General features: G+C 29.8%; 1 protein-coding gene across 1 annotated transcript; it reads right to left on the reverse strand.

Moving 5' to 3' along the window:
• Positions 1–3,124: 3,124 nt before the first annotated feature.
• On the reverse strand, positions 3,125–4,615 carry HO133_001117 (uncharacterized protein; the record flags this gene model as incomplete). The annotated part of the gene is made up of 6 exons (XM_037292048.1): positions 3,125–3,620; positions 3,715–3,736; positions 3,974–4,106; positions 4,164–4,268; positions 4,314–4,333; positions 4,384–4,615. 6 exons carry the CDS (start codon positions 4,613–4,615, stop codon positions 3,125–3,127), a joined length of 1,008 nt encoding a protein of 335 aa, XP_037151467.1.
• Between the last annotated feature and the right edge of the window lie 21,531 nt (positions 4,616–26,146).

Genomic DNA, 26,146 nt, shown 5'->3' on the forward strand with positions numbered 1-26,146 from the left:
ATATTATAAAAGAATTTCTATATAATATTACGCGTTTATTAAAATATATAATATTTTTAAATATTAATATTACTATTATAATTAAATTAACTAAATTTTTTAATAAAATAAAATTAAAAATTTACTTTTTAATTATTATATTATAACTTCTAATTTAATAAAAATCTATTTAATTATTTATTTAACTTTTATTAAAAGTTTTAAAAAAGACTATATTACGTAATTACGTATTTTTATTAAGAATTATATATATATAAAGTATAAATATTATATATTAAATAATATATTAAAAAATTAAATCTTAATAGAGTTTTTTATTTAAATTTATTTTAAGATTAATAAAGTTAAATTAAGATTATATATAAAAGATTATAACGCTTAATAATATTATATATTAAATTAATATAATATTAAGATTTAATATATATAACTAATAAATATAAAAGAAAATATATTATAATTTATATAAAGGAGAATAGATTTTAGTATTAATAATATAAGATTTATATAATATTAAATTTCGATCTATATAAATAAATATATAACGTTAAATTTCGATTTATATAAACGAATATATAACGCTAAATTTTAATCTATATAAACGAATATATAACGCTAAATTTCGACTTATATAAACGAATATATAACGCTAAATTTCGATTTATATAAACGAATATATAACGTTAAATTTTAACTTATATAAATAAATATATAACGCTAAATTCTAGTATATATAAACGAATATATAACGCTAAATTTCGATTTATATAAATGAATATATAACGCTAAATTTCGATCTATATAAACGAATATATAACGTTAAATTTCGATTTATATAAACGAATATATAATACTAAATTCTAGCGTATATAAACGAATATATTTTAATAAAGAAGAAGAATAGTATTATAAGTATACTCTTAATATATCTCTTAGTCTTATAGCTAGCGAGTCTTAGCGAAGATATTTTCTATTATATTATATCTTCTTTCTATCTATATAATTCGATATCTTAGTTATTTTATTTAAAATATCTATATTAATATTATATCTATATCGATTCTAATATTAATAATAATAGCGTAAAACTAGATTTAATTAAGTATATTATTTATAATAATAAATAATATTAATTTTTTAATAAAATTAGATTAGATTAAATTAAGTAAATTATTTATAATAATATATAATATTAAAATATTTAACTATACGCGTTATAATAAATTAAAAATTATTATTAAATAAAATATAGTAAAATAAATATAATCTATAAATTTTAATATCGCGATTATAAATTATTAAAAGACTTTAAAAAAAGTAATATATAAAGAAGAAAGTAAATTAGATAATTAGAAATTAAGAATATTATTAAATTTAATATATCTACTTTTATAATTTTAAATCTTAATATTATTATAAAAAGATATAAAATAATAAAATGAAAATTTAAAAGATTTTTTTTTTTTTTTTTTCTAAGTTTTACGTATTCGTCGCTATAATTCTAATCTCTTCGTTTATTTAATAATAAGTTTACTATAAGACTATAGCGTTAATAACTATTAAATTAATCGTTTTATTATTATACGATATACGATAGTAGAGAGATAAATAAATATAACGAGTATTATTTATATAATTACTATATTAATAATAAACTCTTTATTCGAATTATTTTCTTTTAGAGTTATATTATTATTCTCTCTTATATTTATATTTATATATAGCTTTATTTTTACTTTAAGATATATCGCTTAGATATAAGAGTTTTTCTAGCGTTAAGAGACTTTTCTAAATTATTTATATATTTAGAAAAGTCTTAGTTACTCTAGTATTAAATATATCTAATTATATATCTCGTTATTTATATATAATCTTACTATTTACGAGTATTAATAACTAGATATCTCTTTTAACTCGACGAATTCGAGAATCGAATAGACTCGAAAAGAGAGAGTTCAATATATACTTAAAGTCACATCGAAAAATAGGTGAAGGACGACTCAGACTCCATACAATCATTTCCGGAAACATCCGTCTCCGAGAGTATTCTACAAAGCGAATACAGCGGTGATGAGCTATCGGACGCTATTGAGGATGATGGGGGTGATGAAGGTATTCATCCTCAATCACCTCCTCCTTTGGAAAAGCAACGAGACCACTAGAAACAAGTCGGAAACGAGTCAGAAGAACAGAAACGAGGCAGAAACGAGGTTATCAGATTTCACAATCATTGCAGCCAAGCGATCAATACAACCTTTTCGGCCAAGCGGCCAGTTCCCAGTCATTGCAACCAAGTGGCCATTTTACAATCATTGCAGCCAAGTGGCCAATACAGCCGACACCACCAATACAACTATTTCGGCCAAGCGGCCATTTCAAAGCAACTCCAGGCATAGAGCCATTCCACCAGCCATGAGATCATTGTCCATCGAAAGCAGTGGGGACGATGGGGGTGACGAAGCTGTTTGTCCTCAATCGCCTTCTAAACACACAAAGGCCTAAATCAATGGCAAATAATGATGGCCGAACACGTGTCCAACAAGGACGGTCACACACAACTCCCAGGCCACTGTCGGGCCTTAGCGCCATGGGCCATGGATCTGGATGCAGAGACCAGGGGTTCAGGGATCTATTATCATACACGGTCAGGATCGGGAGACTATCCCTCTGGTGTGACCCAGCTGCAGTACTAGCTGCATAGCGCATATGATTAGTGTGAGGCATCACTCTCCCGGGCTAGATATACTGTCTCTGAATAGCCCACACTGACGCAGCTAAGCTTACATCGACAATTGCGCTTATCCCTGAGAAGAACTTGTCTAAGAGAAAGTCGGTCGGTCCCAGTGATCTCGGCACCAGAACGGGAAATCTAACAATCGTAGCTGAGGCTTGATGAGCATGAAAACGGGTTTGCAAAGAGGCTACACAATATGCTTAGGCCGTGTTTAGTATCAAAAGGCACGAACATAAAGCCGATTTCAGTGTATCAAATACTGCGTAATATCATAAAGTTCGTACCTCAATGAATTTGCCAAAGTCCTCTGTAAGGATCCCAACAATACGTACCAGTACATACGCGCATAGCTCTCACACTCATGTTCTGCTGCTCCCTATTGTCTACCACTTATGACCCTTGATGTCCATATTCCAACTCATCCCGTCTTGTGGCAATTCCCACGCCTGATGCCTGGGTCGGAGCAGATGCCATTATCGTTTGGGGCTTCGAAGCTTCAAACTCGTCCAGCGTATAATACTCGCCATGGAGCTGAGAGTACGGGTCCGTGTCTGATTCGGTAAGATTCAACCCAGCACCGTGCTTGGCGAAAGAGTTTTTGACCTTGGTGAGGGGCTTATTCTTGGATGGTCTGCTCCCGTCTCTCTGATCGGGGCCAGAGCTACTCGTGGATTTCGACTGCACCGAAAACACTTTGTAGACTCTATAGACCTTGGGGCGAATGTGTTGAAAGAATTTCGGCAGGGCGGGAAGACAGCTAGTAATGACACTGGTTGAAAGCTCTGCTGAGCTCCATAGACCAAAGGGGCCGAGCATGTAGCTTTTGTCTGACGTTTCGAGAACTCGGAAGGTATAATAAGTGCGCATGATCGACGTCACACAAGCGCTAAAAGATTATAAGAATCAGCAACTCTTCGCTTTGATAGCTATTCGGACAAACGCAGCCTAAAGGGGGAAAAGCTAGTTATGAAGGTACTTACAAAAACCCCAAAGCAAAGACACCTGTGGTCAACAGCTTTCTTCTCAAGGACATGTTCAAATTCCAGACAGAGGGCATCGGCATAATTAGAATCGCGAAGTCCGATAATACGTTGAAAATTCCACTAGCTTCATAGGCAGCGTTGCCATTGTAGCAATGACCAGTAGTAATCAATAGATTCCAGATCTTATCACGTGGGTTGCATTGAAAAACATCGAAGAATATTCTTACAAAGTAGAACAAAAAGATAGTCGAAATACCAATTCGGATGGCGACGAACACTGGCAAGTTTCCTTTTCCGCCGGGGTTGAAGATTCTGGAGTACTGAAGAAGAATAGAGAACTTGGCCAGGAACGCAGTTGGGTTGTACATAATTGTAGCGATGTTGACCCACTTCATTGTCAGTAGAGAATTCGAGCGGCACGAGTGAATGACTAATCAATATCTTACGTAAAGCAGCCCGAAGAATTCCTTCAACCGCAAGTCCCACATATGAACACCAAGCCCAGCCTTCGTGACGAAAAGCGCCACAATGAGATATCCGAGCAAACACAGCTACAGGGCTTAGCGCCAAACACTGTGGATCGTGTGGAGACCTACCCACGAAACCACCGAAGCATCTTGAAAGTGTGTCAGAGTAATTGGAAGCAGCAGGGATATCAACACTTACAGTCATCGTACCCCATGGAGCGGAGGAGAAAGCTTCTTGTATAGATGCGTATGAGAACGGCTAAGCTTGAGAAGGTTATGCACATTGCGATAGAAAAATAGAAAACGGTGTTGAGGCCAGCCGGTTTATCAAAGTCAGGTAGCATACCAGCAGGTGGTATGCCAGCTGGTCCATTCAAAAGAGCTTCAGGTTCTGCCTGAAGCTGCTCTGATGTGGAAGAAGCTGTTGCCATCGCCGTTGATGAGGACCTTTAGAGATGCAGCAACAGAGAAGAAGATGGTAATATTATAGAAGATTTTCGATTTATGAGGACAAAGGAAGGCACCATTTCCAGCAGCTGGCAATCTGCACAAATAGTGCCTTGTGAAACTGAAAACTTTGCATTGCAACGGCTGCCTTCTTTTCCAAAGCAACATTAAGCAAAAGTTCGGGCAAATTACCGAATCATACCTCGGAAGTACGAATCCTTACCGAATCATATCCCTACACTAAAACACATCAGAAAATAAGATATAATTCGATAATTTGCTATTACTTAAGATATAATTTAACGAGAGTCTTAAATAATAGCTTTTTAATATTAGACGATTTAATAAAAATAGCGATAGCGATAATAATAAACTTAATCTCACTAAGCGTTTAATAATAATTATCGACTTAATTTTTAATAACGATAATATTATTAAGAATTATTTCTTCGAGAGCTTTACGAGATTATATAAAGCGTCTTATAAGACTTAATATAAACTGAAATAGAGATATCTATAGCGCGAAGTATAAATAACCTTAAGCTCGAAATTTTATTTACTCGAGTTTCGTCTAATATTTTTAAACTAATAGAATTTTTATTAAATACGATTAAAAAAACTTTCTTATTTCTATAATCGAATAAGTTAGATCGCGAATTCTCTTCTTTATAATTTAATATTACTTTAATAACTTATTAAACTATATTCTAAGTAATAGTAAGTTATCGAGTTATATTTTATATTTAAATATTATTTAATATAGAAGTATTATTTAATAATTAAGAATATAATTTAATAATAATTTATAATTTTATAATATAAATTAATAATTTATATTAGTTAAAAAGATATAATATAATATAATATATTAATCTATTATATTATACTCTAATAAGATATAGAATATTAATATTTATATAATTTTATATCTAATATAATATAAGATCTTAATAATATATATTATAAAATAATTAATATATATAAAAGAATAAGATAAGACTAAGCTATAAAATCTTAGATTTATATATATAATTAATTAAAAATTTATTAGATCTACGCTCTTTAATTAAATCGACTAAGTTATCGCGAATAAATAAATTAGCGTTCGTAACTATTAAAAAATCTCTTATTCTATTTTCAACCCCTTAATAACTTTACTATTTTCTATTTAAATTTTTAGATTTTTTTTATAAATTATAATCCGTAGCTTACGCTCTTTAATAATATAAAAATTCTAAAATTTAATATTATAATTATTAAAGAATAGAAATCTTAAATATCGCTTATTAAAGTTCGCTCGATAGCTCTAATTAAAAAATAGATATATATTATTTAATTTTAAAATAACTTTTTTATTCTCTATTAAAATTTTAAGATTTTTCTTTTAAATTATAGAACGTAATATAGGCTTTTAGATATAAAAAGAATTATTAAATTTAGTCTTATTATTATTAATACTAATCGAAAAGATATAAAAAAATTTAGATATAGAATTTTTTAACTTTTATCTCTTTTCTTTAAAAATTTATATCTTTATATTCTATTTATAAAATCTTATAATTCTTAAAGCTCTATAACGAGACTAGTTTATTTTATACGAGACGATTTTAATATACGATAATTTATATATAAAATATCGAGTAAAATTAAAAGTATTCTATATCTTTTAAAATAATATCTCGAAAATTATTTAAATTTCATATTAAATATTATATCTTTTTAACTACTATTCTTATAAATATTTCGATATAAAGAATTTAAATATCGCTTATTAAAGTTCGCTCGATAGCTCTAATTAAAAGTAATAATTATAAATTTAATTTATTAATCTTTACTCGTATATCTATAATGTTATATTATAAAATAATATATATATAGAATATCTCGATTAAGATTTCTATATTTAAAAGTATAAATAGTTATTCTAGTTATTATTTCGATTAATAACTCGATAAATTCGATATAATAGCTATTACTATTATAGCTATTACTATTATAACTATTACTACTATTACTATTATAATTATTATTATTATAACTACTATTAAAATATAACTCTTATATATCTTAAATATCGTATTCTTTAATTATCTAATTTTATACTATATTTAAAATCTAGCTCGAGAGAGATTTTAAAGAATTAATTCGTTCGTTCTATATATAATATATCTAATATTTTAATAGCTACTACTATTATAACTATTATTATTATAATTATTACTATTTATTATTTTAATAGTTTATTATTATATAATAGTTTTAATAGTAATAGTTATAATAATAATAGTTATAGTAATAATAACTATAATAATAATAGTTATAATAATAATAACTATAATAGTAATAACTATAATAGTAATAGTTATAATAGTAATAGCTATTATATTAAATTTATTAGTCGTTAATTAGAATAATAATTAAAATAGCTACTTTATACTTTTAAATATAGAATTTCTAATCGAAATATATTTATATATATATTTCTAAGTAAATTCTAAATTAAAATATTTTCACTCTTCGAGAGTTGAATTTAATCTCGAAATTAGATTTAAAAATTAATTACTTTTTATAATTTTAATTTATAGATCTTTACTTTTCTCTAAATAACTATTTTAAATATACGTCGTTTATATATTTATATATTTATTCTTAATCTATATTCTTTATATTCTTTATATAACGAATATAGCTAAGCGAAGAGTCGAGTTAAGAGACGAGTTAAGAGACGAGTTAAAAGACGAGAAGAGAGATAAAAGAGATAGTAAAAACTAATATATTACTTAGACGAGAGAAAGATTCTTCGTAGTTATATATAGTAGTTTAATATAAAATTATAGAGAGTATACTCGCGTAAATAGTACTACTATTATTTATACTCTTATTCTTCTTCGTAATTTTCTTTATATTTATTTATTATAATAGTTTATACTCTTATTTTTAATTTAATAGCTATATCGACTTTAATATTATTAATTACTTTTACTATAACGATAGTAGACTAAAATACTTATCGAATATCTTATTAAGTATATCTTTTATAAGCTTAATAATAGAGCGAACTTACTCTATTAAAAAGTCGAGAATAAGACTATTAAATACTATAGTAATATCGAGTAATTTAATAAAAGAATAGATTTATAAATTATATAAAGACTCGTAGAATTATAAGTATTAAGAGAGAAGCGTATTTAATATTAAGATAGATAAGAGACTTAGAGAAGAAGTAGATAATTAATATAAAAGCGAAATAACTTAATAGACGTTTATTAAATAATCTCTAAATATTACTATTATATTATTAGAAAATAATATAATTATATTATAATTTAATATATAATATAAAAGATATTAATTATTCTATATATTTATAAAGTAAATATATATAATATTAAGTTTACGATAGATAGCTTTAATTTTAAAATAAGATAAGATCTTAGCGTATCGTAATAAAGCTTTTAATATAATTTCTTAACGAAGTATTAACTTTTTATTAATTTTAATTATCTTAACTACGCTACGTAACGAAGCGAGAAATCTCGACGAGGTTCTAAGAGGAGTCGAGATTAGAGTAAGGTTTCGAGTCGAGATTTCGAGAAAGCTCGAAACCTCGACTTAATCTTAATTCGAAGTTGAGGTTTTAAAGTATACTCTATTAACTCGATAGACTCTAAGTACTTCTAAGTAATCTCTTTAAATTTTAATATTATATAATAGAAGTAAAGTAAAATAGAGTATAGAATATAATATCGTAGTTTAAATTAGAGTATAAGATATAGATATTTAGAAAGATACTTAGAAAGATACTTAGAATATATATAAGATTATATTTATAAGATATTAGAGAAATATTACGAAGATATTATAGAGATAATAATCTCGAGCTAATTTAATTAATAGACTTAACGAGATAGTAGAGTACCCTCGTTACCTCGATGGAAAAATACTACCTCGACTTACCTTATCTTATTAAAAACCTCGACCCGAAGCGAGGTAGTGTTAAGTATTTAAAACCTCGCTCTATCTCGTCTCGTTACGTAGTGTAATCTTAACTAAGAAATCTTACGTCGATAATCTTTCTCTATATTAATAAATAAAATTACGTAAACTTATAAAGCTCTTTTAACTTATTCGCGTAAAATCTTTTCGCGATTAACCTCTATATAGTTATTTTAAAGTCTTTCGATAATTACTTCTTAAAGTACGTAAAGAGAATAAGTAGTTTTATAATAGTTGATAAATAGTCGATTATTTAATATACCGCTCGTTCGCTTAAGAAATTAAAGACTATAGCGAATCTAGAGTATTTAAGATATTTACTTCTTTATAAGATTTATTTAATTTAATAAGTAGATAAGTTTATAATCTCTAACTTTTCGATATTAAAGCGAATTAAACGTTAAGATATTTAAAGATAAGTCTATTTATACTCTAGAGAGTTAAAGATTATATTATTAATAAAGACGATAATATCGTCGATATAACTCTTAAAAATTTAATTATTATATATCGTAGAATAGAAAGCGAATAGATCTTTAATAAATTACTATTAAAGTTATAGAAGTATTTTAAAAATAAACTACTTATCTTTAATATAGATATTATATATATTTATTACTTTATAATAGTTATTACTTATATAACGAAACTCGTAATTAATCTCTAAGTAAAACTTTATATAGATTTAAGTATTTAATATAATAATAATAAAAGAGTATAATATTAAGCTTATATTATTCTAAATAGATTTATATATAGAGAAAAAATCTTCGTATCTCATTAACGTATTATATGTAGTTTAAAAGAGATTCTTATCGATAAAGTCTAGAGCGCTAATTCTTTTAAAAAGAAAATCTAACTTAATAAGAGTTACGATAATCTATAAAGTAATATTAAAGAATACTATAATAATATTTACGTTAACTTACTTTAATATATTACTTAATATATCGATATTTAATATAATACTTAATAGAGAAAAAATTAAAGTTATTTATTTAAAATAATCGTAAAAAGATTAATAAAGAAGCTTTCGATTTATTTTCTTATAATTAGTCGAGATTTAATAGATCTAACTAAGTAAGTAAGATTATTTTTAAAATTTATATCGACTTACGTAATAGACTAATAATATTAAAATAAGACGATTATTATCGAAGATCTCATTAACGCTCTCTTTATTTAAGAAGAATTTTTAATAATTTTACTAAATAAAGCTAGCGATATAGTTATATATTTAAAGAATAAACTTTAAATAACTAGTAATATTAAAGATATAAAAAATTATAAGCTATAACTAACGTATAATTATAAAGAATTTTTAAAACGCGAAATAGAAGTATTTCTTAATTAAAAGCTTTTTAATCTTTAAAATATTTACTAATATAAGCTAATAAATAATAGAAAATATTTATAAAAAACTTAAATTCGTAAAAGACGTAAATATTATTTTATACTTTATTTTATTTTAAAGAATAGCTAGTTTTAAAATATTATATTTAAACGAGTAAAGATCTATAAATTAAACTTATAATTCTTTTTCTAATTAGAGCTATCGAGTAAATAGATAAATAATATTTAAATTCCTTACGCTATAATAATAATAAGATCGAATTTAGAAATTCATTTTTTATTTGAAAGTCTATATCTTATTCTATAATTTAAGTAAAAAATCTTAAAAAGTTTAAAAGAAAATAAAAAAGTTATTCTATATATTAATAACATATATCTATTTTTTTTAATAGTTATAAATATTATTTTATATATTCGCGATAAGTTAGTCGATCTAATTAAAGAGCGTAGCGAACTCGAATTTATAATTAGTTATATATATAGATTTAAGATTCTTTAACTTAACTCTATTTTATTCTTTTATATATATTAATAAGAGAAAAACTATTTATATTTATTTATAATTTAATAGAATTCTCTTATTTAACTAAGAGGCTTACGTAAAAATATAATTAAATAAACTTATTAATCTTATATTTAATCTTAATAATCTTAAGAAGTAATAGAATATATTATATACTCTAGAAGCTGAAATAGACGAGCGTCTTAAGCTCTTAATATAATTTAAATAATTTATATATCTATTAAGTAACTTCGTTAATTTTATTTATAAGTATTTAATAGATAATATTTCGAAAATTAGCTTTATAACTTATTATAGAAATTAATATCTTCGCTTATATAAAATAAGACTTTACTTTAATTATATTATTAATTATATAATTTAAAAGCTACTTTTTAAACTTAAGTAACTCGAATATATTATTTAATTTCTAATAAGTTTAAGAGAAAGCTATAGTATTAAAAACTTATAGCTTTTTAAAAATCTTAACTTTTAAAATATATATAAGATTAATCTTAAGATAATATTATAGAGATTTTTTAATTTAAATAATAAGTCTTTAAAATAACTTTATAAATATAACGAAATTATATAAGTCGAAGTAATTTAATTAAGACTCGTTAGATTTAATATAAATAGAGATATAAAGTATTAAGAGAAGTAATACTAACGATACGCTTATAATTATTCGAGAAAAGTCTAAAATTTAAAGAAGCTTATATAGAGTAATAGAGGTCTTAAAGATTAAAGAATAGTAAAAACTCTCTTATAATAAGAAATCGTTAATATCGAATAACGTATTAATATAGAATAATAAAGTTTTATTAATAGTATTATTTAATATTAGATAGTATTAATACTCGTAAATAATAAGATTATATAAAAATAATATATATATAAGTAGATATATTTAATACTAGAGTAGTTAAGATTCTTTTAAATATATAAATAACTTAAAAATAATTCTTAACGTTAGAAGAACTCTTATATCGAAGCGATATACTTTAAAGTAAAAAATAAAGCTATATATAAATATAAGTTAAAAAAATAATAATAATATAACTTTAAAAGAAAATAGTTCGAATAAAGAGTTTATTATTAATCTAATAGTTATATAAATAATACTTATTATAATTCTTTATCTCTTTATTATTATATATCGTATATTAATAAAACGATTAATTTAATAGTTATTAACGTTATAATCTTATAATAAATCTATTAACTTATAATTCTACTATTATAAAAAGAGTTTTAAATAAATAAAAACCGTTTTAAATAAATAGATATAATAATATAGCTAGTCTCTTACTTCGTTATCTTCTTAAAAATATATATAAGTAAGACGAGAAATCTTTCGAAATAAGAGAAAAGTTTTAAAAGTGAGTTAATAGCTTAGAGGTATATGGTATAGTACTCTTGTATATTGCAACTTTAGACGGGTATTAGGGGCGGGGAGTTGTTTTCAATGCGGAGTTAGTCCCCTCGGCCGATAATTCCCGTCGGTCCGATCGCATCATCAGCACTAGTGATGCAGTCATCTTGCAGTCATCCTCATCCCTTTGAAGCATCAACTATCGAGGAATCTCCACTGATTGGCCTTGCTCTCTATCGCCTATCACCAGCTGTCATCCCCACAGCCATTCATGCAAGCCTATCTACGTGTCATGATTCATATGCATGCCCAAGGAGTATCTTATCTACGCCCTTTAACCTGTCGGATTGTTATCGTGATGTATTGGATGTGGATACAAACGAATCAAGCTGGGCTGAAGTTCGCGAGCTGGCCTCAGGTGTGTGTCCAAAAATGGCCTAGTATGCCCAATTACTTCCTGCACCTACTGATGCCCCTACTTGAAGCACCGTCCATGCCACCTTGATTATCTTAATCTATGGACTATCACGGACACGGATTGCAACCAGTCCCCCGAAAGTACCATTTACCAAAACGAAGCTGCACCTCCGCCTAGGAGTAAATTTCCATCACTAGCGTAGCCGTGTGGCTGCATAACGCCTTTTCCGATGAATACTCAAAGCTGTGCTGTGCTTTTAGGCATACCGAATGAATTGGCATATAAGATACTACCATATAGCCGAAGCGTCCATCTGATCATCGTTTGATGCAAAGGGGCCTTATAATGATGTGGTTTTTTATATGCCAATTAATTCGGTAGATCAGCCAATGCTAGACTTGCCGGCTGCAACCATGAGGTTGCATTGAGATACTTCCTTGAAACTTGAGCCATTGCGACAAGGACTCGTCAGCTTTATCGAAAGGATCGTCGGAGGATTCTAGTCGCAACAGTGGGACTGCGGGTTAGTGGGTCCATTATGAGGCCATAGCGTTGGTGGCTTTTGATCAGCCATCCCATTATTATGCGATATGCGATATGCGATATGCGATATGCGGGAGACAGGTGGACATGGCGAGTACTATTTGTATGGCCACTGCACCTGTAGTGGGCTCTTTATTCGAATTGTTCTCTTTCAGTCGAATTGTTCTCTTTCAGAGCCATATCATTGTTCTTTCTTCTACCCACACCTATATATAGCTATAGCTTCATTTTCACTTTAGGGCATGTCGCTCAGATATGGGAGTTTCTCTAGCGCTGGGGGGCCTTTTCTGGACTATTTGCATGTCCAGAAAGGTCTTGTGCATGCGTTGTTTTCTGTATGGCCTCACTGTTTGCGAGCACTAAGCCCTCGGTGTGAGAAATCCTGGATTGCGTGCATATATGGCGCCGCGTCTTGGCATGATGACCTTTCGCAAATCCATCCCAACCTTCAATTGTCCACGGTGGCACACCGGGAACTTCTGCAGATCAGATGGTTCCATCTGAGTAAGGGTTCGAGACAGTCTTACGTCATGAAGACAGTTGTTCATGCTCGCAGTCATCACCTTAATATATCATCTAAATGTAGCTATAAGAAAGTTACCCTTCCATTCTGAGATGCTCTTTCTTATGTTGATTCTGTGCAATGGCAGGAGTAGCAAGTGGACGGATGACAACGAGCATGAGGAAGATATTGTGAAGGATACAGAGCTGAACCAACATTGCGTACGCATCATGTAATTGGAAGTTCAAGTCTCGTAAGTCTCTTAAATAGCTGAGAGGTCATTGAGCTTAAATAAAATTTCTCGGCAGATGGTGAGACAAGTATTGGCTATCTCTGATGGTGCAGGCGCGGTACAAGTAGACTACAGCATAGACAAGACATCTCAATGTGTTTCAGAAGTCTGTAGTAGCAACGCTGCCCTAACTCTGGAAATTCTCTTTTTGTGGGAAGTTGTGGCAATGTAAATCTAGCCTTAATACGTTAGGTCACTTTCCGGTAGTAATCAGCATCTAGCTACTCAATATCAACTCCAGCTGAACCTCACGCAAAATACAGCTTCACCTAGTTTGGCAGTCTTGTAAACGCTGATCAAGATTTCTATCAATAATCAGAAAGTCCAATGCAAGAGAAGTCGCACTGCGCCTAATTTCTTCCAGAAATGGGTCGTCAATCATTCTCTCTGGAGAGACCGCCCGCTAAAAGTGGGCCTGAATCAACGACCCATCCACTCGCGCCTATTCAGCACGTCCTCCGCTAGGATGAAATACCGCCCTGGATGCAAATCGACCCCTACATACGACGCGGATATCGACGCCAGCTCCACTCACTCTCCGCGTGCTTCTGGTCGCTCTTCTATGTACATAACGAATTCGTCACCACCTGGTCGCATCTGCTGCCCGCGCTCATCTACTTAAGTGGACTGGTTGGTGTCGAATGGGAGCTGTTTTATTATCATCCCCAAATCGAGGCCGGACAGGTTGTTACGCGGGAAGGTGTTGTGATGGTGGAGGTTTATGCTGTTGGGACCATAGTTTGTCTTTTGGCTTCGGTATGTGTACGCTGATATCTCTTCCTTTCTTTCCTTTCTTTCTTCTTCCATCGTACTCATGATCATCAATCTAGGCTTTCTTCCATGGAAACAGCGCCCACTCCGAAATAATTGCACAAAAGCTCCTCAAATTAGACCAAATTCCGCCGCTTGCACGCTATCGAACCGTGATTGCTGTCATGATAGGATCTTTCTATCATCTGATGCTGACAGGCAATTTGATAGTGTCCTAAGTTTTCTGGCTCTTATGCTCAGTGGTTCTGCACCCATTATACACATGTTTTTGCTCGAGGGGTTTAAGGGCATACGGCACTTTCCACTCTTGCATATTGCGTGTATGGAGCTGTGCTATTTTGTAGGTACCGTGTTTTACCTGACCCATTGGCCTGAGAGGCACTGGCCGGAGATTTACGATATCTGGGTGAGTGTCTATTCGTTTCCGTGCTCTACATTATAGGATGGGTGAGCTGACTTGCCGTGTTGAATAGGGGGGCAGCCATCAGGTCTTCCACACCCTTGTTGCGATCGGTCAGTTCGTGTTTTCTCTAGGGCTGAGGAAGGCATTGGTGACACGTTACATATAGCCAATGAGCCGACGGGAGGATTTGGGTTGGATGTGAAAGTGGACCGAGGCTTTGAGGTTGGCAGGATGCTAAATGGAACAACCTCGCATATGGCACTCATCGAAGGTGCAGTGCCTGTCGCAGAAATGGCCATTGCATAGCATGTCCAATATCTCTGCTTGCGACCTTTGTCGTTTGCAGTCTAAACTGTTTTTAACTACGATGCCTGGATAACTCACCGTGTTCTCATTGCAGATCTAAAGAGCAGCGGTCTATCACTCACAACACTAATACTCTCCAGATCAATTAAATTTACGAAAATCTACTGCAGTATAACTTCATATAGCGAGCGCCAGTGAGATTTCAATCTAGGGGCTAACTTTCTCGAGAACCACATTCGTTCAGCATACAAATACAGCTATCCTGATAACCTTCAGTACGATACACAGACCAACATAAATCCTCGAGCGCCAGTACGATGTTCGATCCTACGTAGTGACGCGCATGACGATGGAGCTCATGACATACTGTACGAGTACTCCCATCCAATGTTATGAAACAAGTCTAATTTGCAGACAGTACGCCGACTTGGCGGAATCGGCTGTAGCAAACCTCATCACGATCACGCAGAGATGGTTTGATCACATGAAACATGTAACGGTTACGAATTTCATGTGAGGGGGGGGGGGGTGAATGGCGCTGGGTGGAGGAAGTCATCCCTGACCACTGGTGTACCTCTATCAACGTCGTCGTTGCAATTCTGGAGTCTTTAGCGCCGAATGAACTCCAGATAGTTTACCTCCATGCTTGCGCTTTGACATTATCGAATCTTCGCCGAGAGCTCCATACGTGAATGATCAAGGACGATGAAAATCAGGAGAAAATCCGCAAGGAAATGGCCGCCGACTTCTGGTAAAGGTCAGAGAGTTGCAGAGGGCGACTGAAACTTGCACGATCTCAGCTATGCTTAGAAGGGTGTTGTTTAGCAGCTATATAAGAGCCGGTTCTGATGCTTCGTTGTTCCTCGTGATAAGTACATGCTTCCTAGAATCCGCATGTGCCCCCATGATTACTCAAGCAAACTCCCATGCCTCCAGCCTAGCAGACAAGCTCAACTCCTTTCAAACGCCGGATCGAATCCCCCAGCAGCAAATGTCTGTCATGAGGTCGACTCAGGAACCAGATTAAGCCGGCTTGCCCGTTTCGGAGACGCGTGGTACCCCAGAGCCCCATCGACTCGAGCGGTCGCGTGGATGATGCTGAGAGAATACCACCTTGCTAGACGGGAGCTTATCGGGCTTGGACTTTTGGAGCTCGTTATTCACTTTACTTTACCTCACCGGGCTTTCCTTCTCCTCTGCAAATCATTTCCCCATCATGGCGATTGAAGATGAGATAACACCGATGTTGTTCGGTGACAGTATTGGTCCAGTGACAGTCAATGCTCTCGAACAACCTCTTCTCGTGCAAGAATCGCTCGTCTCGTCAAATCCTACCTCAGTCGATAAACCTTTAAGCTTGCTTCATACCACAATAAATCAGCATCCCCTGAGAATACACGAATTTTACGAAAAGGGACGTACCAAACGCTTCACATAAACTTTAAGACCTTTGTACGAAAGTAGAGTCTCTTCAGCCTGAGGCCGAATTGTCGCTTGAATTTAACCTTTCCTACCTCAAAGTTGTCCTGTAGTACCTGGCAGACGCGATCGAGAAGATGCTCATATCTTGAAGAATTTGAAGGGAGAAAACGCCACGACGAAGGAGCTTAGATCGATCAAACTTCAACAAAAGATTGCAGTAAAGGAAGCCAGGGACCTCTCCACTCTTTCGTATGTTTCTTCTATTTAGTCCTAATTCTTTCTCATACTGCATGAGATATGGAGAGCGTTCTTGCTAACGATGGAGAATCTTAGGAACATTGAAGCCAAAATCAAGGCAATCGGCTCCATGACTGCAGAGAGTGACCGCCTTGACTTCGGCAGGACTCCCGCCGGCCAAGAGATCTTGAAGCTTTTCGGAGCCTAACCTCGAGATCCCAATCTAGCAGATGTTCACATGGACTGCCTCGCCCAAATCACGAACTTACTTCAGACCTCGAGATCCAGAGAAAACAAGCGAAGAAAAACGAAAACATCCTCTTGTCCCAAGAAGCAAGGGCCCGTGACCTCATTAGCAACAACAATACCTATGTCACATGATACAATCAGGCCTGCAGCAACGCTGAAAAATATGAGAAGCTTTTTAACGAACATCAGGAGGAATTGGGCTCCCCGCAAGCAGCTTTGGAATGTGTGCTTAAACGTAGATATGCTCTTTTCTCCGCTCTTGCTTGCTTGCCCGCAATGTAGTGTAAATCCTCCCTGTGACATGCCCGGTGCATTATGGCTGTAAGGTGTGACCTGAACATGAATGCACTGAATTTGTGAGGCGCCTTATCGTTGCTGTCAAGTTGTCATCTTAATATAATAATTTTTATAAGTAGAATTTTATTAGCTAGTTAATCTCTAATAATAATTTTCTCTAATAAGTTATCTAGAAATAGTATTAATTCTTATTCAACTACTTTTTATAAACTAGAATATTTTAGAATATTCTTTATCTTCTTTAATTATAGCTAGTAATATTTCTACTTTTTAAACTTTAAAGAATTTTAGATTTAAGTTAGTATAATAATATATATATTAAATATCTACGTAATAATTATCTTATATGGCTATTTATAATTAGAAGAATAAAAGAGTAAATATAATATATAATAAGAATATAGAAATATTCGTTTAACTCTTATAATATTAATTTATTAAATAGATATCTTTTTCTAATTAACGATATAGAGACTATAGTAGTAAAATTTTAAATTTAGAATCTATTAGATAATATATATATTTAGTAATCTTATAGAATATTAAATAATTACTCTATTAAAATATTTTATAAAATATTCTATAAAATATATAAGAAGAATAAAGATAGATTATCTATTTATAATATAAAGTCTATATTAAGAAACTATTATAATTTAACTTATATATATATATAATATAAAAGATATTAATTATCTATATAGTTTATAAATATATATATATACGACGTTAAGTCTACGCTAGTAGCCTTATAAGTATCTCTAAGATATTTTATAATTATTATCTATAAAAAATAGAGAAATATTATATTCTTATAGTAAGAAGTATATATATATGTGTGCTTTTCGAAAAATCGAAAAGAAGTAGAGATATTAAGTTAATTTATAATATAAATCTTATAAAATCTTCTATCGTAATAAAATCTTTCGACTAATAAAATAACTATTAGAGTTATTAATTAAAAAGATATAATATAATATAAAATATTAATCTATTATATTAAACTCTAATATAATATAAAATATTTTATATTTATATAATCTTATATCTAATATAATATAAGATCTTAACGAGATATTTTATAATATAATATATTTATAATATTATATTATAATATAATATATATATAGAATATTTCGACTAGAATTTTTATATTCTCGTTATTATTCTAATTAACGACTCGATAAATTCGATATAATAGCTATTACTATTATAACTACTACTATTATAACTATCTCTATTATAATTATCTCTATTATAGCTATCTATTATAACTATTACTATTATATCTATTACTATTATAACTACTACTATTTATTATTAAAATAGTCTATTATTATATAATAGTTATAATAGAGATAGTTATAGTAGAGATAGTTATAATAGTAATAGTTATAATAGTAATAGCTATAATAGTAATAGCTATTATATCGAATTTATCGAGTCGTTAATTAGAATAATAACGAGAATATAGAAATTCTAGTCGAGATATCTTCTATATATATTATAATATAATATAATATTATAGATATATTATATCGTAGAATATTTCGCTAAGATCTCGAATTTATATTAGAAAAATAAAATAATATTCGACTTTACTTATATTATATTCGAGTACGATATAGTATTACTTAGAATAAAATATTTTATAGAATATATTATATCTTTTCGACTAGTAATTAGAGTAAGATATCGAACGATTTTAATTCGTTTAAATATATATCGTTTAATCTTTCTTCTATAGAGGTTTAATTATTATAATTATAATAATTTAACTATAATCGTTATAGTAGATTCTTCTCTTATATACTTATTATAGTAATATATTATATTAAAGTAATATTAACTAGATATATAGAGATAATAGATTAAATTATAATATCGTTCTTCGCTTACTAAGTAGTAATTTAACGTGAAATCGTAGAGAGTATAAGACGTAAAATCTTAGAGAGCTAAGCCGTATTCTTAATACTAAGAATCTTATTATCGCTTAATTTCTTCGTAGTATTCTTCGCATTTATCTATTATAGTTTCTTCTCTTATAGAGTATTAGACTAAGTAACTATCTAAGTAATTAACTAAGTAAATTAGTAAGCTAGCTAAGTAGCTAGCGAAGTAACTTACTAAGTAACTAACTAAGTAAATTAATAGATAACTATAATAAATTTCGTTAATTTTATTATTTAACTAAGCGTTACTTTTATCTAATTAAGTCTCGTAAATAGATTTAATTAATAAGAGATATTTGAAGTTATTATAATATCGATAGACCTATTAAAAGAATCGATTTAGAACGTGAATTTTATTAAAAAATACTCGATAATAGCGAGTATATTAAAGGTTCGACTTAGAGCGTTATACTATTAGATATTAATATAAACTTTACGTAAACGTATAATATAGACGTAACTCGTAGAGACGTCTACTATATTATAGAATTAAGTAAAATTAAATCTTAAGATATTACTATTAATTATTAAGAAATTATTATAATTTAACTTATATATATATATAATATAAAAGATATTAACTATTTATATAATCTATAGATATATATATATACGATATTAAGTTTACGCTAATAGTCTTATAAGTATCTCTAAGATATCTTATAATAGTCTACGTTAAAATTATTTACTACTTATATTATTATTATTATAAGAAGTAATAATAATATCTATTTAAAACTTAATAGTATAGCTATATTAGTCTTCTATTAACTAATTCTAATAGTCTTAATACGAGATTTTAATAAGCTATACGTTACGAATTTATTATCTAATTAAATAACTTACGTATCGTCTCTATAATCTTAATAACGTAAACTTTAAACTAAATACGAATTCGACGTAACTCGTTAACTATAATCGACGTAGATTTTACTATTAATATAATTAAGTATTATAGAGATAGATTATAAAATTCTTATAGATTTATATTCTATCTTATATTTTTATATTTCTTATTAAAAAAAATAGAGTATATATTTATAAGTTATTAATCTTTAAGATATAAATTTATAAGTTATTATTTTTTAGAGTATAAAAATATAAGATATTTATTAGTAACTCAGCTAAAAAAAGCTTGATCTCGAGGGTGTCTGCGCTTAATAGCTCGACACCCCTATTTGGACCTAAATAGGACCTTCGTAGGGCCTTCGCAAGGCCCCCGTAGGGCCGTCGCAGGGCCCTCGTGGGGGCTACTACTAACCATGCCTCCCCCTCTAGAGGGCTCGTCCTCGAGCTCCGAAGACAGTGCAAAAATCGCAATGTTCCGAGAACTCTTTTCCACGAAAGATCCACGATTTTAAGGACAACATGCCCTATGCTCCGGGGTTCACTCCCCCGAAGACTCCACAATGCCCGCTCATTGCGGGGCTTCAAATTTGCCTACACGGGCTATTAAGTAAAAGGCCTATGGCCCCGTCTTTACGTCGGTACAATATGGGAATAGGGCTATATTCCAGGCCTGTAGCCCCGCCTTAGCGCATACAAGTCTTAGGCCTATTTTTAGCCGGCCTCGGGGCTTCTTTTTACCTCAGACGTCTGCTTCTAGAACTTTTTGCCCTAGAGCGTTCTATCCGAAATATCCTCATTAGAATAGAGCTATTCTATCCGAAATATCCTCATTGAATTAAAGCGTTCTACCCGAAAGTATTCGACTTCGAAGCTCGCCTTCGACGTGACTTTTACCCGAGCGACCCTCTAAAAAAATTAAACTTCTAATTTTTAATAGGGAATTCAAGCGTTCTAAAATCTCCGACTATCGAATTTTATTAATTAAGTATATTACTCTCGATTATAATTAATATTACTTCGAGATAACTAGTTAGATTCTTTAAACTAATTAATTTAAAATAAAGTATAAATATTATTTTTAATAACTTAGTTAAAAAAGTTTAATCTCGAGAATATCTACGTTTAATAGCTAGATACCCCTATTTAAATCTAAATAAAATCCTCGTAAAGTCTTTATAAGACTCTTATAGAGTCGTCGTAGAATCTTCGTAAAGACTACTATTAATAATATTATTAATTTCTAAATATAATTAATTCTATACTTATAAATTTTAAAAGAATATTTAGAATATTTTAGATTATCTATCTTAATTATTAATAACTCGAGTTATCGCTAAAGAGTAAAATAGAGATATTTATACTTTACGCTATAGATACTTCTAGAAGACTTCGTAGAGTTCTCGAAGATATAATTTCTAATATTAACTCGCTCTATAAATAATAACTTATAAAATTATAGCTCTATTAAAAATAACGTATAAAAATCTTAAGTATATAAGAACTTTAATCGATAAATAAATTTTTATTACTCTATTATTAAATAATTTAGATAAAAAGTATAAGAACTTTATATATTATCTTATTATATAACTTAATAATATATTAGACTTTAATAAAATTATTATACTTCTTTACGAAGAAGATTATCTTCTTAAGCGAGATAATAAGAAATAAGTTATAGTCGTTATTATAAAGAAATATTATAAGAAATAAAAGAATAAGAAGATCTTTAAAGATAGTAATACTTTAGAATATAGAAGTAATACTTTAGAATAAGACTAAGATAAAAATAATAATAAAAATAATAACTATAACTTTAATTCTATATTAAATAGTTTAAATAGTATCTACTATAAGAAATTAGATAATATATCTAAGTATTTAAAGTATTTATTACTATAAAATAAGAATAAAAAGAGATATTAGCTATTTAGCTACTAAATTCTTTATAATAAAAAAATAATTAATTAATTTTAAAATAATAATAATAATAATAATAATTCGAACTTTAAGTTTAAAGCGAATATAACTAATATAATTAATAGATTAAACGACTTCGTAGATTAAAATTATACTTATATTTTAATAATAATCTATATTATAATCGATAGTAGAGATATTATAGAAGATAAAGAGTATTAAAACTATCTAGTTAATAGCTTAATATTTAAATTAGATAAAGAGATAATAAATAAAGAGCTCGAAATTAAGTCTCTCGATTATCTCTTAGTTAAAATAGCTAAATTATAAGAATTATAGAAGAATATAAAGAATTAGTTAATACTTTAATTTAACGCTAATTTAAAATTAAGTAATAAGATAAGTTAAAAGATTAAAAATATTCTTAACTCTTTATTTAATTCTCTAGAGAATAAAATAATTAACGAATTATTATATAAATTTTTAACTTATTTTCTCTTTTATATAGTATATATAAATATTAATCGAAAAGATATAATATAATATAAGATATTAATCTACTATATTATACTCTAATATAATATAGATTATTAAGATTTATATAATTTTATATCTAATATAATATATATTAATAACTTAATACTCGCTACTACTAGTACTTATTTAATCTAGTTATTAATATATAAAGATCTTCTCTATATATAGATATTCTTCTTTCTTAGATATTATTAAGAATATTATATTTAATAATAAGTCTTATTATAGTAATAACTATATATCTAGATATTTATTAATATTAATTAATATACTTTAATAATAGTATATAGATTAGCTAGATTATACTCTAAAGAAAGTTTATTTCAATATCGTCGCGATACTTTATACGGTTCTATATTACTTAATCGATTTCGCTTATTATAACGATTTAATTAAATAGAATTATAATTTCTATAATTTCTATAACTTCTACTTAGTAGAGAAAATATCTAGAAAATATTAAATATTATTAAGCTTTATACTATATTAACATATAATATATATATTAAAATAGACTTTAAATAATAGAAGAAGAAGATTAATTCTTTAAAGATATCGTTAGACACTATAATCGAGCGTAAACTAGAGAGTATACTATTAAAAGAGGTTAATTAATTAGATATCGAGGAGAGACTTAATTAACTCGTTTATTAAAGAATATAAGAGTATATACTATATAAATGAAAGGCTCTCTCTAATATCTTTATTAAGAAATTTAAATAATTCGCTAAAGAGAACTTTGAAAGACTTATTAAAGATAATATCTATAGCTTATGAGACTGTCTACGGACTAATAAAGTCTATATTTAAAAAGGGAGAGGGATTTCTATAGTTTAAGCACTGGCAAATATAGTTTAAAAAGATATTCTATAATCATCGAATGATAAAGAACGTTCTTTATTAAAGTAGTCTTAATCTTACTCTTCTTAGTAATAGTTAGTTTAATTATAGTAGCCTTATTAATCAATTATCGAGAATATTATTTTAGTCTATTCTCTCTCTACTTTATTAGTTTACTATTTTCTTACTTTAATTATCGAGAATATTACTCTAGTTTACCCTCCTCTTACTTTAAGTAACGACTCTTTACGTTAGTTTTAATAATAGTTAATATAGTTAATTTAGTAATAATAGCTATCTATATAGTAGTAGTATTATTATTCTTAGTAATAGTCGATTTAATAATCTTATTAATCGAAGAATATCGCTTCGATTCTTTCTCTTATCCTAAATTACGATCTAAATTATCGAGTCTTATATCTACTATCCTCGCCTTATTAAGTTATTAAGAACTTTGAAATTAAATAAAATTATAACTATAGTAAGAATCTTACTATACTAGCTAAATTATATACTAGTAAGAAGAAGTACGATAAGACTTCTATCGAGAGTCTTAGCTATAAATTTACGATTTTCGCCTTCTAGTATACTTATTTTCTCGCCTCTTAACTCGCCTCTCCGCTCGGTTATATTCGTGATATGAAGAAGTAAAAGACTATAGACTAAGAATAGATATATAAAGTATATGAACGGTGTATTCTTAATATAGCTGTTTAGAAATTTAACTATAAGAATATAACCTTTCTAATAAGAGATTATCGAGATCTTATAGATTTAAGAAGATAAGAAATTAGTCGATACGATAACGAAGAATAAGATCTGAAAGAGTGAGTGAAAAGATAAGATATCGATTAATTATATTTCTCTTATTACTATTAGAAATACGTCTAGTATAATCGAATCTACGCTTACTATAATAAGAGAAGTAATTATAGCTATAAAGAGTATTGCGAAGAAGAATTAAATTATCTTTCTTTTATTGCTACTAGAAATACGCTTAGTATAATCGAATCTACGTTTACTATAATAAGAGAAGTAATTATAGTTATAGAGAGTATTGCGGAGAAGGATTCGAAGAAGTAATATTTTGATAGTATGCGAATAGCCTTATCTTTTTCGATTTTTGCTAGTGTTGATAACTTAATACTCGCTATTACTAGTACTTATTCGACCTAGTTATTAATATATAAAGGCCTTTTCTATATATAGATATTCTTCTTTCTTAGATATTATTAAGAATACTATATCTAGTAATAAGTCTTATTATAGTAGTAACTATATACTTAGATATTTACTAATAGTATAGAATCTTAATGAAATATCCCACGATATGATATATCTATAGTATTATACTATGGAATAATATATGTATGAGATATCTCTACTAAGATTTCTATATTTAGAAGTATAAGTAGCTATTCTGATCATTATTCTAGCCAACTATGACTACCACTATCATCTACTATAACTGTCACTATCATGGCTGCCACTATCATGGCTACCACTATCATGCCTGCCACTACCATGCCTGCCACTGTCAGGACCAGCATAGGTGCGATACCAGTATGGGTGAGGTAGATAGGATAATAAGGCTACCGAACTATGTATGTAGGAAGGAGGCATGATATAGTAGGGGATGCCTCCTGCCAAGGCACTAGGCCATAGGGCTGAGTGGTGTGTCAAGGGTACGCTCGTAACACTACCCCCCCCTCTCAAATAGCCATGGCCCCCATGGCTGGTAGACCGGAGATGCAGGCCCATTGCTTGCCTTGTATCTCCAAACATCCGTAGTCGGTGTAGGCCTTGGCTGGAGATGATTCCCGTCCAGCCTGCCTGTTGTAGGCCTTCGAAAGAAGTGAATAATTCCATCGCATGCATATGTTTTGTGCTCGCTGAAAATCCATAAAAACAAAGAACTTTTGGTGTTAGTATGCTAGGTTAAATTAGTACCTTTCTTCAACGGCGACGGCGATAATAATATCGCGTCCCGGAGATTCCGCTAGCGCGTCGTCGATAGCACTTTATTGTAGTGTTAAGGGGCTTCTAATTTGATAAGGATCTATAAAGAATTAAATGGATAATGACCGAAAAAGGATTTGCCATGCGGTGGCCACCTGATTCCATATTTATAATGGAGAAGAAATCGATGAAATGATGCAATTTGATTGGTCGAGGCCTCCCGAACCGAACCGAGCCGCAGGCGCTAAAACTCTAAATCACAATCAAGTGATTCCGGTGTGAGTTTCTCCATGGGGTGCCACATAACCGATACCGATGGAGGCTACCGACGGCGACAGTGAGGCCCATAGGTGACGTACTATGGCTTCGGAGGATGCTTAGGTATCCGTTAATAAGGGAAGCCTGCTTGGTGGGCCTGACATGAAGTTATTGTTGAGCAATATAAGCCTGAGAAATCGATTCGCGAATGTGAAAAAATGAGGCTATGGCGAAGACATCGGACGATTTCAATTCGACTGAAAACGCGATGTCCGAGATATTGCCGGGTTGCTTATAGGAAGCCCTGGTAACTAAGCTCGTATGCTTCGTCGGAATCCATACCGGGTTCGAAGTATTTGTTATGCCTTTGTGTATAAGCCTAGTTCTCATCCGCAAGGTCCTCTGCCTTAGTAAGACTTAAACCCTTCGTATTGAAAGTGGGACGAGTCATGATTGAGATACCCTTCTTTGCGTCAGCCTCGGCCTTTGCTTTTGCGTATTGCTCCGCGAATCTTTTAGCCTTCTTCTCGGCGA

The sequence above is a fragment of the Letharia lupina genome (genome assembly GCF_014066315.1).
Source record: "Letharia lupina isolate WasteWater1 chromosome Unknown contig_12, whole genome shotgun sequence".
Classification (NCBI taxonomy): domain Eukaryota; kingdom Fungi; phylum Ascomycota; class Lecanoromycetes; order Lecanorales; family Parmeliaceae; genus Letharia; species Letharia lupina.